We start from the raw sequence: 17819 nt of genomic DNA, 5'->3' as shown, positions 1-17819 counted from the left end.
GGGTCACGTCATGCCAAGAGCTTTTATTCGACCTCAGATGATGTTATACACTCCATTTCTTCTCTCACTGCCTGTTGACATCTAGTGGAAGGCGTATGAAGTGCATGTATACTAATAAATATCAAGCACATTTATAGGCAGGACCTAGAACAGAGCATCGATTTCAGATTTTCCACTTCCTGTCAGGAAGTTTGCTGCAAAATGAGTTCTGTTTTACTCACAGATATAATTCAAACGGTTTTAGAAACTAGAGAGTATTTTCTATCCAATAGTAATAATAATATGCATATTGTACGAGCAAGAATTGAGTACGAGGCCGTGTGAAATGGGCACCTTTTATCCAGGCTACTCAATACTGCCCCTGCAGCCCAAAGAGGTTAATGTCCTGTTGGTAGTTTAATCTTCCCAATAACTCGGCCATTTTATTGTCCAAAGATTGCATATTTGCGAGCAGAATTGAGGGGAGTGGGGGTTTATTCGATCGCCACCTACTCCTCAGAAGGCAGCCCACCCTCCGGTCTCTCTTTCACCTCCTCCACTTCACGCAGATCACTGGGATCGGGGCCTGTTCCCGAGGTAGCCGTATATCCTCGGGCTCGTCAGAGACGTGAAAGAAGACAAAGGATTCTGCTAGTCCGTGGTGAGTAATCTCAGTCCTGATGTCTAGAAGTTATTTTCGGTCATAAGAGACAGTAGCGGCAACATTATGTAAAAAAATTTTTTTTTTTAATAATTACAAACAACGCAGACAAACAAACAAAAAAACACAATCGGTTGGGGGCGCGTAAAACGTCTGCCTTCTGCTCTGGCGCCATTTTGTCCTTGTTTGTCCATGTCCTTGTTAATCTTTGACACAAAGTAGTTTGTGATAAATAGCACAATACGTTTCATCTGAGTATTTGTTATAGTCAAAATAATCCATACATTATGCTGTGTCCTAATATCATAGAGCAGAGAGAATATATCTGATTAAAGGATTCAACATTTATTTTGGATGAGACCATCAGCCAAATGAAATATCATCATTAGAATAACAAATCCATCTCTTTTTTTCCATATATCTCTTTCACTTTCCATTCCCCTCTCCGTCCATCCTCTCTTGCTCTCTCGCTTCCTCCCTCGCCCTATTTCTCTCTGCAGTCCATAGAACTACATAGAGCTTTTCAAACTCTACTTCAATAATGATTTCCAGATAAGCTAGTTCATACTTCATTCCCACGGCTGCCTATTCCACCCGTCTATGGGTGGAATAGGCCCCTATGGGCCCTTGTCAAAAGTAGTGCAAAATAAAGGGAATAGGGTGCCATTTGGGATATAGGCTTGGCTGACTGAGTGGGATTTCTCCTGTCTCATTCTTCCACTGTCGTAGCGTGGGAAGAGCTACTCCGGCTAATTGTGCTCTCAGGGTGGCCCTTTGTAGCAGACCATACAGCGATTTCAATTAAAGGAGAACAGAGGAAACAATGCTAGTAGCTAGAAGGGGTCAGGGTTGGGGAGTAATGGATAACATGTCATCTGTTACGTTACCAGCTAAAATATTGTAATCAGATTTCAGATAATTAGAAAAATGTGATGATTACTTCTAGGATTCTCTGACAGGCGAATTAGAAGTGATGGCCTGAGATCCATCTCCCCTTTTAAGGGAATAACAAGATGCATAGACATTTGTGTGGGAAAAAACGATGACACCTTTCCGTTTTCTTAATGACATTGAAAAAAGGCCAAGTTTAAGTTTGTTCCGGCTGAGCGAGTCTGACCACAAGTCAGAGACCACAATGATGACACACCAAATGAATTTGACGGATTGCGGGAAAAGAGCAGGAATAGGATTTTGTAGGCTATAGTGAAAGCTGTGTCTTCCAATGGTGCGACTGCTGTCGGGATAAAATATTATATGACCAACTTGAATAGACGCTTCAAGGTAAGGACGACAGCAGTGGTGTAGCCTATTTATTTATTTCACCTTTATTTAACCAGGTAAGCTAGTTGAGAACAAGTTCTCATTTACAACTGCGACCTGGCCAAGATAAAGCAAAAGAGTGCGACACAAACAACAACACAGAGTTACACATGGAATAAACAAGCGTACAGTCAATATCACAAGATAAAAAAAAGAAAGTCTATATACAGTGTGTGCAAATGGCGTGAGGAGTTAAGGCAATAAATAGGCCATAGTAGCGAAGTAATTACAGTTTAGCAAATTAACACTGGAGTGATAGATGAGTAGATGATGATGTGCAAGTAGAAATACTGGTGTGCAAAAGATCAGAAAGGTAAATAAAAACAATATGGGGATGAGGTAGGTAGATCTTGTATTCCAAGATGGCATAGCAGTCAGACGTCCTTTGTCCTCGTCTTATCGTGTCCCGTGTATATATATATATATTTACATATTTTCTTCGCATTTTTTTCCCCTAAAAACTCAACTTCAAAACATTCTCCTACAACCCGCCTCACCAAGAATAAAAAAAAAAAAAGTATTTTTCACCTCAAATCTGAAATCCACAACAGAAGCTAGCCAGAAGTTAGCCAGTTCACTGGCTAACGTTAGTATTCAGCTAACCACGGTTGGCGGTCATCAGCTATCCTTTAGCTCGAAAAGCTTTCGCCAGTTTTGTACAACGCGACTCAGATCAGAGCATACCGGACCAATTTTCTCTCCATATCCCCGGGTTTCTACCGCAAGCTCTGGACATTTACACCTGGATCTTGCAGCTAGCTAGCTGCTATCGGAGTGACTATTGGCTAACGTCGGTCCCGGAGCAAACATCAATTATTGCGGAGCTAGCCAGCTGAAGAGTTCCATCAGCCACTCCTGGGCTACAATCACCTATCCGGACCCGCTTTACTGCCGATGCGGAGCCCCACCGGACCTTCATGACTGGACTACCGATGTTATCTGCCCGAGGGAGTTATCCAACTGGCCCCTCCATTGCAACGTAACCTGAACGCTCATCTGCAGCCCACTAATCGTTAGCTGTCTTATCGGCTGCTATCTGAATAGGTCTATCGAACTATTTTGCCAATTGGATTGGTCCCCTCTACCACACGGTACCCCACTAATCTACCGACGGAAATGCACGAGATGGCTAAAAACAGACCTCCATCTTCTGCCAGCTTGCTACCCATGGCCCGGCTAGCTGTCTGAATCGCCGCGACCCCTACCAACCTCACTACTCACTGGACCCTTATGATCAATCGGCTAAGCATGCCTCTCCTTAATGTCAATATGCCTTGTCCATTGCTGTTCTGGTTAGTGTTTATTGGCTTATTTCACTGTAGAGCCTCTAGCCCTGCTCATTATACTTTATCCAACCTTTCAGTTCCACCACCCACACATGCGATGACATCACCTGGTTTCAATTATGTTTCTAGAGACAATGTCTCTCTCATCATCACTCAATGCCTAGGTTTACCTCCACTGTATTCACATCCTACCATACCTTTGTCTGTACATTATACCTTGAAGCTATTTTATCACCCCCAGAAACCTGCTCCTTTTACTCTCTGTTCCGGACATCCTAGACGATCAATTCTCATTTTAGACGAACCCTTATCCTACTGTTCCTCTGGTGATGTAGAGGTGAATCCAGGCCCTGCCGTTCCTAGCTCCACTCCTATTCCCCAGGCGCTCTCTTTTGATGACTTCTGTAACCGTTATAGCCTTGGTTTCATGCATGTTAACATTAGAAGCCTACTCCCACAGTTTGTTTTATTCACTGCTTTAGCACACTCTGCCAACCCGGATGTCCTAGCCGTGTCTGGCTTAGGAAGACCACCAAAAATTCTGAAATCTCCATCCCTAACTACAACATTTTCAGACAAAATAGAACGGCCAAAGGGGGAGGTGTTGCAATCTACTGCAGAGATAGCCTGCAGAGTTCTGTCCTACTATCCAGGTCTGTACCCAAACAATTTGAACTTCTACTTTTAAAAATCCACCTCTCTAAAAACCTGCTGGAGGTCATTTTGCAGGGCTCTGGCAGTGCTCCACCTTGCACAAAGGCGGCGTAAGCGGTCCTACTGCTGGGTTGTTGCCCTCCTACGGCCTCCTCCACGTCTCCTGATGTACTGGCCTGTCTCCTGGTAGCGCCTCCATGCTCTGGACACTACGCTGACAGACACAGCAAACCTTCTCGCCACAGCTTGCATTGATGTGCCATCCTGGATGAGCTGCACTACCTGAGCCACTTGTGTGGGTTGTAGACTCCGTCTCATGCTACCACTAGAGTGAGAGCACCGCCAGCATTCAAAAGTGACCAAAACATCAGCCAGGAAGCATAGGAACTGAGAAGTGGTCTGTGGTCACCACCTGCAGAACCACTCCTTTATTGGGGGTGTCTTGCTAATTGCCTATAAATTCCACCTTTTGTCTATTCCATTTGCACAACAACATGTGAAATTTATTGTCAATCAGTGTTGCTTCCTAAGTGGACAGTTTGATTTCACAGAAGTGTGATTGACTTGGAGTTACATTGTGTTGTTTAAGTGTTCCCTTTATTTTTTTGAGCAGTGTACACACACACACACACACACACACACACACACACATACTATATATATTTGTATTTATTATGGATCCCCATTAGCTGCTGCCAAGACAGCATCTACTCTTCCTGGGGTCCAGCAAAATTAAGGTAGTTTTACAATTTTAAAAACATTACAATACATTTATTAAATAATTCACAACCCACAAAGTGTGTGCCCTCAGGCCCATACTCCACTACCACATATCTACAACACAAAATCCATATGTACGGATGTGTAAATGTTATCATATGTGTGTGTGCATGTGTCTGTGCCTATGTTTGTGTTGCTTCACAGTCCCCGCTGTTCCATAAGGTTTATTTTGATCTGTTCTTTTAAATCTGATTCTACTGTTTGCATCAGTTACCTGATGTGGAATAGAGTTCCATGTAGTCATGGCTTTATGCAGTACTGTGCGCCCCCCAGTCTGTTCTGGACTTGGGGACTGTGAAGAGACCTCTGGTGGCATGCCTTGTGGGGTATGCATGGGTGCCTGTGCTGTGAGCTAGTCGTTTAAACAGACAGCTCGGTGCATTCAACATGTCATCACCTCTTACAAATACAAGTAGTGATAAAGTCAATCTCTCCTCTACTTTGAGCCAGGAAAAATGGACATGCATATTATTAATGTTTGCTCTCTGTGTACATCCAAGGGCCAGCCGTGCTGCCCTGTTTTGAGCCAACTGCAATTTTCCTAAGTCTCTCTTTGTAGCACCTGACAATACGACTGAACAGTAGTCCAGGTGCGACAAAACTAGAGCCTGTAGGACCTGCCTTGTTGATAGTGCTGTTAAGAAGGTAGAGTAGCACTTTATTATGGACAGACTTCTCCCCATCTTAGCTACTGTTGTATCAATATGTTTTGACCATGACAGTTTACAATCCAGGGTAACTCCAGGCAGTTTAGTCATCTCAACGTGCGTGGTATGTGTGCATAGTGTGAAGTGTTCAAGGATGAACACATCACATGGATAAGGTCTGTGTTTGGTATACGACGTACGTTCTACTACGTTATCCTTGCTGTACTGTTTGTTACGTTTGGTCTGGAATGTGAGTGTGTGTGCCTATACTTGTCTGTATGACGGTTCAAAGATATTCACTCCAATATCCTTGCTTTGTCCAACGTGATGTGATGAGCGAGCATGTGTATGTTTGTGATTAGGCCCATCTATGGGAGGCTGTATCCCTGTGCTGTTCTATGGGTTGAGGTAAAGTGTGAACGTAAACACAATGAAGGGGCACCTGGCACTGGCAGAACAACTACGGCACATTCACAATAGGTTGACGGTTTTACCCAGTTACATGTGGTGTATAAGCTGTGTGTTTTTCTCATACATCCAATACCTGTGTGTAGAATGGCTCATAGACGCACACTGTTATGCTTGCTCTCTCTTATGGGTTGTGGTCATAGAGATATTTAAAGGACTAGATGGATATAACCCATTTTAGCACGGGCATTGCCATTGAAGACCTAAGACCGCCAGCATTTTAAAGTAGTCAACAGGGTGGGGATTCCTATTTGTTGGGAGCGATCAGACAATGATCATAGCACCGTCTTCTTCAAATTGTAAATTGGGTTGCCTATAGTTTGTAAATGGCTTTAAGCTATTTCACCGCCATCTAGTGGCCACAATACATTTTGGTTCAGGACCCCAGTACTGCAGGTGGAGGTAAATAACCAATATTAGCTTTATGCTTTTTCCAAATACAAAATAAGAAAATTGACTACTTAAAAATGGAGAGGTCACAGATGCCATAATGGCACAGGTACAAAGATGAGTCCTATATCCATATCTATGGTTGTGGTTCATTTGTGTGTGCATGTTTATGTGTATGCCGTGAGCCTCTGTCCATACTGTTCTATGGGTTGTGGTGAATTTGGAGCGGTCCCCTTACAGTACCTGTGTGTAGAGCGGTTCGTAGATGTCCACTCCGGTATCCTTGCTCTGCTCTATGGGTGTGTTGCCACGTTTCCAGATGAAGCGGGCTGGGGGGTTGGAGTTGACCGTACAGCGCAGGAACACCGTCTTCTCCTGGTAATAGCTCCCGCGCACATCACTGATGGTCTGGTGCACTGTCAGCACGGGTTTGTCGAGGTCTAGAAACACACACACATACACACACACACTTTGTCAATATCAAGAATATGTTTCTCCAAATACTACACAAAACTCCATCAAGGTTATGTAAAGACCTTCACAATGGTTACACTGTACTACGCAGTCTCCACCTACTGTACCGTATACATTACTGAGACACTCCACAAATGAATCAGGAAAATATCTACACTACAGGGTTACCTGCCTATATAGGTGCAGCAGGAAAATGTGTGTGTGTGTGTGTGTGTTTCCGTGCATGACTCAGGTAATTTTGGCTACCTTCCTGTGTTATGTACTGTAGGTGCAGTCCTCTACAGATGCCAGATCTTAAACAGCTTTCACGTCCATGAAAGAGTCTTTCCTCTATATCCCTCCATCGCTCCCACTGCTACCATATCTTAATTTGACCCAGTTTCTCACAGCAGGAAAATAATCCCGCAGCAACAGGGAATGTGAATTATTATGTTGATTATAATTATAATTATAATAAGGGGTTTATACATTTTTTGTGAGGGCAAATCAAGTCTGAAACTTTAAACTAGAAATTACAAACTTCAGAAGCCTTTTTAAACCTTGAATACGATACAAACTGTGCAGGAAAAGTATTGCAACAACAGGATGATCAAATTAAGATATGATCTATATGGTGACATTGGGCTCATTTGATGAGGACTGAGGAAGTTAAAGGTTTGTGTGTGTATATATATATATATTTCCTCATAATCCTGGACTATCGGACCACCATTTTATTACGTTTGCAATCGCAACAAATAATCTGCTCAGACCCCAACCAAGGAGCATCAAAAGTCGTGCTATAAATTCTCAGACCACACAAAGATTCCTTGATGCCCTTCCAGACTCCTTCTGCCTACCCAAGGACGTCAGAGGACAAAAATCAGTTAACCACCTAACTGAGGAACTCAATTTAACCTTGCGCAATACCCTAGATGCAGTCGCACCCATAAAAACTAAAAACATTTGTCATAAGAAACTAGCTCCCTGGTATACAGAAAATACCCGAGCTCTGAAGCAAGCTTCCAGAAAATTGGAACGGAAATGGCGCCACACCAAACTGGAAGTCTTCCGACTAGCTTGGAAAGACAGTACCGTGCAGTATCGAAGAGCCCTCACTGCTGCTCGATCATCCTATTTTTCCAACTTAATTGAGGAAAATAAGAACAATCCAAAATGTATTTTTGATACTGTCGCAAAGCTAACTAAAAAGCAGCATTCCCCAAGTGAGAATGGCTTTCACTTCAGCAGTAATAAATTCATGAACTTCTGAGGAAAAGATCATGATCATTAGAAAGCAAATTACGGACTCCTCTTTAAATCAAGAGAGACACTTAAGTGTTTTAGTACTATATCTCTTGACACAATGATGAAAATAATCATGGCCTCTAAACCTTCAAGCTGCATACTGGACCCTATTCCAACTAAAGTACTGAAAGAGCTGCTTCCTGTGCTCGGCCCTCCTATGTTGAACATAATAAACGGCTCTCTATCCACCGGATGTGTACCAAACTCACTAAAAGTGGCAGTAATAAAGCCTCTCTTGAAAAAGCCAAACCTTGACCCAGAAAATATAAAAAACTATTGGCCTATATCGAATCTTCCATTCCTCTCAAAGAATGTTGAAAAAGCTGTTGCGCAGCAACTCACTGCCTTCCTGAAGACAAACAATGTATACGAAATGCTTCAGTCTGGTTTTAGACCCCATCATAGCACTGAGACTGCACTTGTGAAGGTGGTAAATGACCTTTTAATGGCGTCAGACCGAGGCTCTGCATCTGTCCTTGTGCTACCAGACCTTAGTGCTGCCTTTGATACCATCGATCACCACATTCTTTTGGAGAGATTGGACACCCAAATTGGTCTACACGGACATGTTCTGGCCTGGTTTAGATCTTATCTGTTGGAAAGATATCAGTTTGTCTCTGTGAATGGTTTGTCCTCTGACAAATCAACTGTACATTTCGGTGTTCCTCAAGGTTCCGTTTTAGGACCACTATTGTTTTCACTATTTATTTTACCTCTTGGGGATGTCATTCGAAAACATGTTAACTTTCACTGCTATGCGGATGACACACAGCTGTACATTTCAATGAAACATGGTGAAGCCCCAAAATTGCCCTCGCTAGAAGCCTGTGTTTCAGACATAAGGAAGTGGATGGCTGCAAACTTTCTACTTTTAAACTCGGACAAAACAGAGATGCTTGTTCTAGGTCCCAAGAAACAAAGAGATCTTCTGTTGAATCTGACAATTAATCTTGATGGTTGTAAAGTCGTCTCAAATAAAACTGTGAAGGACCTCAGCGTTACTCTGGACCCTGATCTCTCTTTTGACGAACATATCAAGACTGTTTCAAGGACAGCTTTTTTCCATCTACGTAACATTGCAAAAATCAGAAACTTTCTGTCCAAAAATGATGCAGAAAAATTTATCCATGCTTTTGTTACTTCTAGGTTAGACTACTGCAATGCTCTACTTTCCGGCTACCCAGATAAAGCACAAAATAAACATCAGTTAGTGCTAAATATGGCTGCTAGAATCCTGACTAGAACCAAAACATTTGGTCATATTACTCCAGTGCTAGCTTCCCTGCAAGGGCTGATTTCAAGGTTTTACTGTTAACCTACAAAGCGTTACATGGGCTTGCTCCTACCTATCTTTCCGAGTTGGTCCTGCCGTACATACCTACACGTACGCTACGGTCACAAGACGCAGGCCTCCTAATTGTCCCTAGAATTTCTAAGCAAACAGCTGGAGGCAGGGCTTTCTCCTATAGATCTCCATTTTTATGGAATGGTCTGCCTACCCATGTGAGAGACGCAGACTCGGTCTCAACCTTTAAGTCTTTACTGAAGACTCATCTCTTCAGTAGGTCATATGATTGAGTGTAGTCTGGCCCAGGAGTGTGAAGGTGAACGGAAAGGCTCTGGAGCAACGAACCGCCTTTGCTGTCTCTGCCTGGCCGGTTCCCCTCTCTCCAGTGGGATTCTCTGCCTCTAACCCTATTACAGTTGCTGAGTCACTGGCTTACTGGTGCTCTTTCATGCCGTCCCTAGGAGGGGTGCGTCACTTGAGTGGGTTGAGTCACTGACGTGACCTTCCTGTCTGGGTTGGCGCCCCCCCTTGGTTTGTGCCGTGGCGGAGATCTTTGTGGGCTATACTCGGCCTTGTCTCAGGATGGTAGGTTGGTGGTTGAAGATATCCCTCTTGTGGTGTGGGGGCTGTGCTTTGGCAAAGTGGGCAAAGTGGGTGGGGTTATATCCTTCCTTCCTTGGCCCTGTCCGGGGGTATCATCTTACTTACTTAATTACTTTATTGTCCCCATGGGGAAATTTTGTTGCAGTGTCATGTACACATTTAAAGTGGTGTTAAATACAAAACAAGATTGACAATACAACTTTCAATAACAGTCACGCACCAATAAATAATTTTTTTTTTTTTAATAATTTTAAAAAGAAGAAAAGACTAGCCTGCTGGCCTTACGGGGTCAATGGGAACATTTGCCCGAGCTATTTAAGAGGGATATCACACCTGGCACAAATTATTGTCTCGTTCTATTTTTCCTGCTGAGGGGTGCCCTATACCTGCGCCCAGAGGGGAGTAATTCAAAGTCCAGGTACAGGGGGTGACTTGGGTCTAAAATGATTTTGTGAGCCTTACGGAGGGCCCTGACCTTAAAAATCTCATCCAGGCCTGTCTGTTTGACTCCAAGTACCTTGCTTGCTGTGGTAATAATCTTCCTCAGCATGTTTCTCTGACTGACAGTGGCATTGCCAAACCAACAAACAATACAAAAAGTTAAAATACTCTCAATAAAGGATCATCGGATGGGGCCACAGTGTCTCCTGACCCCTCCTGTCTCAGCCACCAGTATTTATGCTGCAGTAGTTTATATGTCGGGGGGCTAGGGTCAGTTTGTTATATCTGGAGGACTTCTCCTGTCTTATCCGGTGTCCTGTGTGAATTTAAGTATGCTCTTTCTTTCTCTCTCTCGGAGGACCTGAGCCCTAGGACCATGCGTCAGGACTACCTGGCATGATGACTCCTTGCTGTTCCCAGTCCACCTGGCCTTGCTGCTGCTCCAGTTTCAACTGTTCTGCCTGCGGCTATGGAACCCTGACCTGTTCACCGGACGTGCTACCTGTCCCAGACCTGCTGTTTTCAACTCTCTAGAGACCGCAGGAGCGGTAGAGATACTCTTAATGATCGGCTATGAAAAGCCAACTGACATTTACTCCTGAGGTGCTGACTTGCTACACCGTCGATAACTACTGTGATTATTATTATTTGACCATGCTGGTCATTTATGAACATTTGAACATCTTGGCCATGTTCTGTTATAATCTCCACCCGGCACAGCCAGAAGAGGACTGGCCACCCCTCATAGCCTGGTTCCTCTCTAGGTTTCTTCCTAGGTTTTGGCCTTTCTAGGGAGTTTTTCCTAGCCACCGTGCTTCTACACCTGCATTGCTTGCTGTTTGGGGTTTTAGGCTGGGTTTCTGTACAGCACTTTGAGATATCAGCTGATGTACGAAGGGCTATATAAATACATTTGATTTGATAAATACACACACACACACACACACACACACACACACACACACACACACACACACATATATATATATATATACATATACATATATATATATATATATACAGTGGGGAGAACAAGTATTTGATACACTGCCGATTTTGCAGGTTTTCCTACTTACAAAGCATGTAGAGGTCTGTAATTTTTATCATAGGTACACTTCAACTATGAGAGACGGAATCTAAAACAAAAATCCAGAAAATCACATTGTATGATTTTTAAGTAATTAATTTGCATTTTATTGCATGACATAAGTATTTGATACATCAGAAAAGCAGAACTTAATATTTGGTACAGAAACCTTTGTTTGCAATTACAGAGATCATACGTTTCCTGTAGTTCTTGACTAGGTTTGCACACACTGCAGCAGGGATTTTGGCCCACTCCTCCCTACAGATCTTCTCCAGATCCTTCAGGTTTCGGGGCTGTCGCTGGGCAATACGGACTTTCGGCCCCCTCCAATGATTTTCTATTGGGTTCAGGTCTGGAGACTGGCTAGGCCACTCCAGGACCTTGAGATGCTTCTTACGGAGCCACTCCTTAGTTGCCCTGGCTGTGTGTTTCGGGTCGTTGTCATGCTGGAAGACCCAGCCACGACCCATCTTCAATGCTCTTACTGAGGGAAGGAGGTTGTTGGCCAAGATCTCGCGATACATGGCCCCATCCATCCTCCCCTCAATACGGTGCAGTCGTCCTGTCCCCTTTGCAGAAAAGCATCCCCAAAGAATGATGTTTCCACCTCCATGCTTCACGGTTGGGATGGTGTTCTTGGGGTTGTACTCATCCTTCTATTCCTCCAAACACGGCGAGTGGAGTTTAGAGCAAAAAGCTCTATTTTTGTCTCATCAGACCACATGACCTTCTCCCATTCCTCCTCTGGATCATCCAGATGGTCATTGGCAAACTTCAGACAGGCCTGGACATGCACTGGCTTAAGCAGGGGGACCTTGCGTGCGCTGCAGGATTTTAATCCATGACGGCGTAGTGTGTTACTAATGGTTTTCTTTGAGACTGTGGTCCCAGCTCTCTTCAGGTCATTGACCAGGTCCTGCCGTGTAGTTCTGGGCTGATCCCTCACCTTCCTCATGATCATTGATGCCCCACGAGGTGAAATCTTGCATGGAGCCCCAGACCGAGGGTGATTGACCGTCATCTTGAACTTCTTCCATTTTCTATATATATATATATATATATATATATATATAGATATATGAGTGCGAATGTGTTCGTTTCCTGCCAACTTGCTGCCAGCCTAATTGGCACATTGACAACGTGCTCAGTCACAGAGACGCTATCTAACTGCCACCTACTCCGGTGCAGCTCCCCTACACCTCTGCACCTTCTATCCTCTTTTCCCTGTCACCGTCTTCCTCTCCCTCCCTTTCTTTCGCTCTTCTGTTGGCAGGTGACACTGGCAGGAAACAGAGATGGAGAGGATAGCTAATCAGGTAATCCGGATCATCTGTGGGCTATAGGCTTCTGGCTGTAGAAACTGTAGTATTATGTGTTTGAGAATGGACTGGGAATGTTTTGGCTTGATACACCTGCATGAGAATGGACTAGGAATAGTTTGGCTTGATATGCCTGTGGTTTGGTGTATTTTCTTTTATTGTAATTGCGAGCATTTATCCATTGTGTGTGTGTGTGTGTTTGTCCTGTGTTGTGGAGCATTGCTGGAAGGATCTGACAAAAGCGGGAGACTTGGGGCATAAACAAAGTCAGGATCAGCAGCTTTTATCTGAGACTCTGAAAGTTCTGCTTCTGCACCCTGGGATCAGGGGAAAGAGGAGGATGGAAAGGGGAACGGTGAGTCTGAAGCTTGGACTCAAGCCTGAATGTGGACAAAGTCCAAAATTGTTCAATATCAGCAGATTCGGTTGTTTTCTGTAATGCAACCACTGTCCACACACTTTAATTCTCTCTCTGTCCCACTTTCTGGACCAATATTTTCCTGTCTCTTCAATCTCTCTCTCTCAATTTCAATTTCAGGGCTTTATTGGCATGGGAAAAATATGTTAACATTGCAAAAGCAAGTGAAGTAGATAATAAACAAACATGTAAACATTACACTCACAAAAGATCCAAAAGAATAAAGACATTTCAAAATGTCAGATTATTTCAAATTCTCTGGGGGTCTGTGTATTCTGAGGGAAATATGTGTCTCTAATATGGCCATACATTTGGCAGGAGGTTAGGAAGTGCAGCTCAGTTTCCACCTCATTTTGTGGGCAGTGTGCACAAAGCCTGTCTTCTCCACGGTGGCCTCTCTCAACAGCAAGGCTATGCTCACTGTACATAGTCAAAGCTTCCCTTAAGTTTGGGTCAGTCAAAGTGGTCAGGTGTATTGTTTTAGAGTTCCGGGAGGGGGGCTGAGTGGCATCTCAGCCGAGTGGGGAGGGGACGCTGTAACTTCGAAATGGGTTCAGGTACATCCCGGAGAATGGTGCCAAAATGGAGAAAGTGCTGCTCGTGGTATGCATCCCAATATACCTGACCACTGTGACTGACTCAAAAATAAGGAAAGCTTTGACTATGTACAGACTAGCAAGATGGCGCCGACAGATGGGGCAGCTCTGCTTCTCGCTCCGAAGCAACTTTGCAGAATTGTATTTCTTACATTATTACCGCAGGAAATATTTTGTGTTATTACATACAGCTAGAAATAACTTTTAGATATCAGAGTGGTAACTCACCAGCATTATGACTGGGAATACGACTTTCCGGAATTGGATCCTTGTTCGTACCCCCCAGGGCAATTGAACTGATTCCAGAGGCTGATCCAAATCACCGCTGGCGGAGAAGAGGTATTAGGAGTGGACTTCTAGTCCGCGCACACCATCCACCACATCCGTGTATATTACTTATTAATGTTCAGTCTCTAGATAATAAAGAAGACGAGCTCAGGGTGAGAATCTCCTTCCAGAGAGACATCAGGGATTGTAACATACTCTGTTTCACGAAAACATGGCTCTCTCAGGATATACTGTCTTTGTCCATACAACCAGCTGTGTTCTCAGTATATGGCGCAGATAGGAATAAAGAACTCTCCGGGAAGAAGAAAAGCGGAGGTGTATGCTTCATGATTATCCACTCATGGTGTGATTGTGATAACATACAGAAACTCTAGTCCTGTTGTTCACCCGACCTAGAATACCTCACAATCAAATCCCGACAGTTTTACTTCCAAGAGAATAATCTTTGGTTATTGTCACAGCTGTGTATATTCCCCCTCAAGCCGATACCACAACGGCCCTCAAAGAACTTCACTGGACAGTATGCAAACTGGAAACCACATAACCTGAGGCCGCATTTATTGCAGCTGGTGATTTTAACAAGGCAAATAGAGTCCCTTGCAAAAGTATTCATCCCCCTTTTCGTTGTTCCTATTTTGCTGCATTACAACCTGTAATTAACATTTGTATTTCATGTATTTCAAAATGTAAATGTAATGTAATGTACATAAACAAAAATAGTTTTTTTCACTTCACCAATTTGGACTAACTTGTTTCAAAAAAAGAAAAAACGGAAAAGTGGTGAGTGCATATGTATTCACCCCCTTTGCTATGAAGCCCCTAAATAAGATCTGGTGCAACCAATTACCTTCAGAAGTCACATAATTAGTTAGATTGCACACAAGTGGACTTTCTTTATTTAAGTGTCACATGATCTCAGTATATATACACACACCTGTTCTGAAAGGCCCCAGAGTCTGCAACACCACTAAGCAAGGGGAAGTTACCAGGAAGTGTATAGGAGATGTTGTACCCACTGTTGCTATTAAAACCTACCTACCTAACCAGAAACCATGGACAGAGGGCAGTGTTCACGCTAAACTGAAAGCAGGAACCACCCCATTTAACCATGGCGAGGTGATTGGGAATATTGCAGAATAACCCCCGTAAGGCAATCAAACAGGCAAAACGTCAGTATAGAGACAAAGTGAAGTCGCTATTCAACAGCTCAGACATGAGACGTATGTGGCAGGGTCTACAGACATTCATAAACTACAAAGGGAAAACCAGCCACGTCGCAGACACCGACGTCTTGCTTCCGGACAAGCTAAACATCTTCTTCGCCCGCTTTGAGGATAACACAGTGCCACTCTGGGCTCTCCTTCTCCGTGGCCGACCTGCGTAAGACATTTAAGCGTGTTAACCCTCGCAAGGCTGTCGGCCCAGACGGCATCCATAGCCACGTCCTCGGAGCATGTGTAGACCAGCTGGTTGGAGTGTTTACCACTTGCTTCAAGATGTCCACCATTGTGCCTGTACCCAATAAAGCAAAGATAACTGAACTAAATGACTATCGCCCCGTAAGACTCACTTCTGTCATCATGAAGTGTTTTGAGAGAATAGTTGAGGATCACATCACCTCTACCTTACCCACTTCAATTTGCTTACCGCCCCAACAGATCCACAGATGATACAATCGCCATCGTACTGCACACTGCCCTATCCCATCTGGACAAGAGGAATACCTATGTAAGAATGCAGTTCATTGACTATAGCTCAGCATTCAACACCATAGTACCCTCCATGCTCATCATTAAGCTGGGGGGCCTGGGTCTGAACCACGCCCTGTGCAACTGGGTCCTGGACTTCCTGGCGGGCTTCCCTCCAGGTGGTGAAGATAGGAAACAACACCTCCACTTCGCTGATCCTCAACACAGGGTACCCACAAGAGTCATTTCTCAGCCCCCTCCTGTACTCACTGTTCACCCATGACGGCGTGGCCACGCATGCCTCCAACTTAATCATCAAGTTTGCAGAAGACACAACAGTAGTAGGCCTGATTACCAACAATGACGAGACAGCCTACAGATATGAGGTGAGGGCCGGGAGTGTGGTGCCAGGAAAATAACCTCTTACTCAATGTCGACAAAATAAAATGATCTGATCGTGGACTTCAAGAAACAGCAGAGGGAGCACGCCCCTATCCACATCAACGGGACCGCAGTGGAGCAGGTGGAAAGCTTTAAGTTCCTCGGCGTACACGTCACTGACGATCTGAAATGGTCCACCCACACAGACAGTGGTGTCATGTCTTTACTATTAATCTACAATGTAAAAAAAATGTAAAAATAAAGAAAAACCCTGGAATTAGTAGGTGTGTCCAAACTTTTGACTGGAACTGTCAGTAAATGTGTCAGAATACTTTTTTTACAAGGCACACCTGTTAACTGAAATGCATTCCAGGTGACTGGAACCCTTGAATGAGTAGGTGTGTCCAAACTTTTGACTGGTACTGTATATATTACATACATATCTTAAAAATATATATTTTCCTTTATTATTTTCCATTATTTTCCACCCTACCACCCTCCCCTAATTGGAGAAAACGAATGAACAACAGCACTTTGGCTTTTGACACAATATATTTTAAAATAGTTATATTTTGTTTGTTTTTAGTCCTTCCTCTACCCTCAACCTCTCCCATCTATTTCTGATGTCCATCCAGTTTGATTTAATTTGCCATATATTTTGAACTGTGCTGTTTCACAAAAGTTCTGAACCTACATACATTTTAGGGACACAATATATTTACATTAGTTAACTTGTTGTTATTAGTCCCAATCTCTTAACACCATCCATATTGGACTTCAATTTTCCATATTTTTTAACTGTGCTGTAATGTAATTTTGGGTAGAGCAGACATTTCCATATATTTTTTGTTAGCTGCATGTGTGACATAACTCCACCAGTCCTATTTATGATATAATTTACAAAGATTATAACTTCTGTAAAAAAAATACCCCAAAATGTTTTTTTTATCAATTAGTATATTTGAGTTTAACAACTTTCTATGGTTTGTTTTTTAAAATAGCGATATTTTTGAGATTATTAACTTTTCAAATAACCGAAAGAGAGAGGTTGTAATCTGAATAAAGGGAAAAATAACATTCTTGAATATGGGTTGAGACATTCTTACTAATTTTGCGAGTGAATCAGTTCAAATTTAAGTAAAACTTTTGTATGACTGACTCCTTTAGTGAGAGATCTAATGCTTTAATATATAATATATTATATATATTTCCCTCCGAATTCATGTTCATTATATAAAATGGGCCCTTTTAATTTTGTCTGGCTTGCCAGTCCAAATAAAATGGAAAGTGTATAGTATTATATAGAGCCATTATTGCATGGAACTCCGTTCCATCTCATATTCCTCAAATGAACAGCAAATAAAATCTACACCTCATGGCCCAACACCTCTCCCCTATTTGATCTAGATAGTTTGTGTGTATGTATTGGTATTGATATGTAGGCTACGTATGCCTTTTTAAAATATTTTTTTAATTGATAGTTTGTCCATGAGCTGTTGTCTATTAATGTTCCGTATTACAGTGCATTCGTAAAGTATTCAAACCCCTGCCCTTTTTTACACATTTTGATACGTTACAGCCTTATTCTAAAATGCATTAAATGAATCTGCACATAATACCCAATAAAGACAAAGCGAAAACAGGTTTAGACATTATTGCAAATTTATAAAAAATAAAACAGAAATACCTTATGTACATAAGTATTCAGAGCCCTTGCTATGACACACCAAATGTAGCTCAGGTGCTTCCTGTTTCCATTGATCA

At 43.0% G+C, this 17819-nt stretch overlaps 1 protein-coding gene across 1 annotated transcript in view; it reads right to left on the bottom strand.

Annotated features, from left to right (window-relative positions):
• The window catches only part of LOC139562913 (MAM domain-containing glycosylphosphatidylinositol anchor protein 1), a 407306-nt gene that overhangs the window by 165235 nt on the left and 224252 nt on the right, over positions 1–17819 (bottom strand). The window contains exon 5 of the mRNA XM_071381072.1: positions 6429–6625. Within this exon, the coding sequence (XP_071237173.1) occupies positions 6429–6625 (197 nt within the window). The remainder of the gene's footprint in view (positions 1–6428; positions 6626–17819) is intronic.

The sequence above is a fragment of the Salvelinus alpinus genome, chromosome 33 (genome assembly GCF_045679555.1).
Source record: "Salvelinus alpinus chromosome 33, SLU_Salpinus.1, whole genome shotgun sequence".
Lineage (NCBI taxonomy): Eukaryota > Metazoa > Chordata > Actinopteri > Salmoniformes > Salmonidae > Salvelinus > Salvelinus alpinus.
The sequence above is the reverse complement of the archived record's forward strand: the minus strand, read 5'-3'. Positions and strand labels throughout refer to the sequence as shown.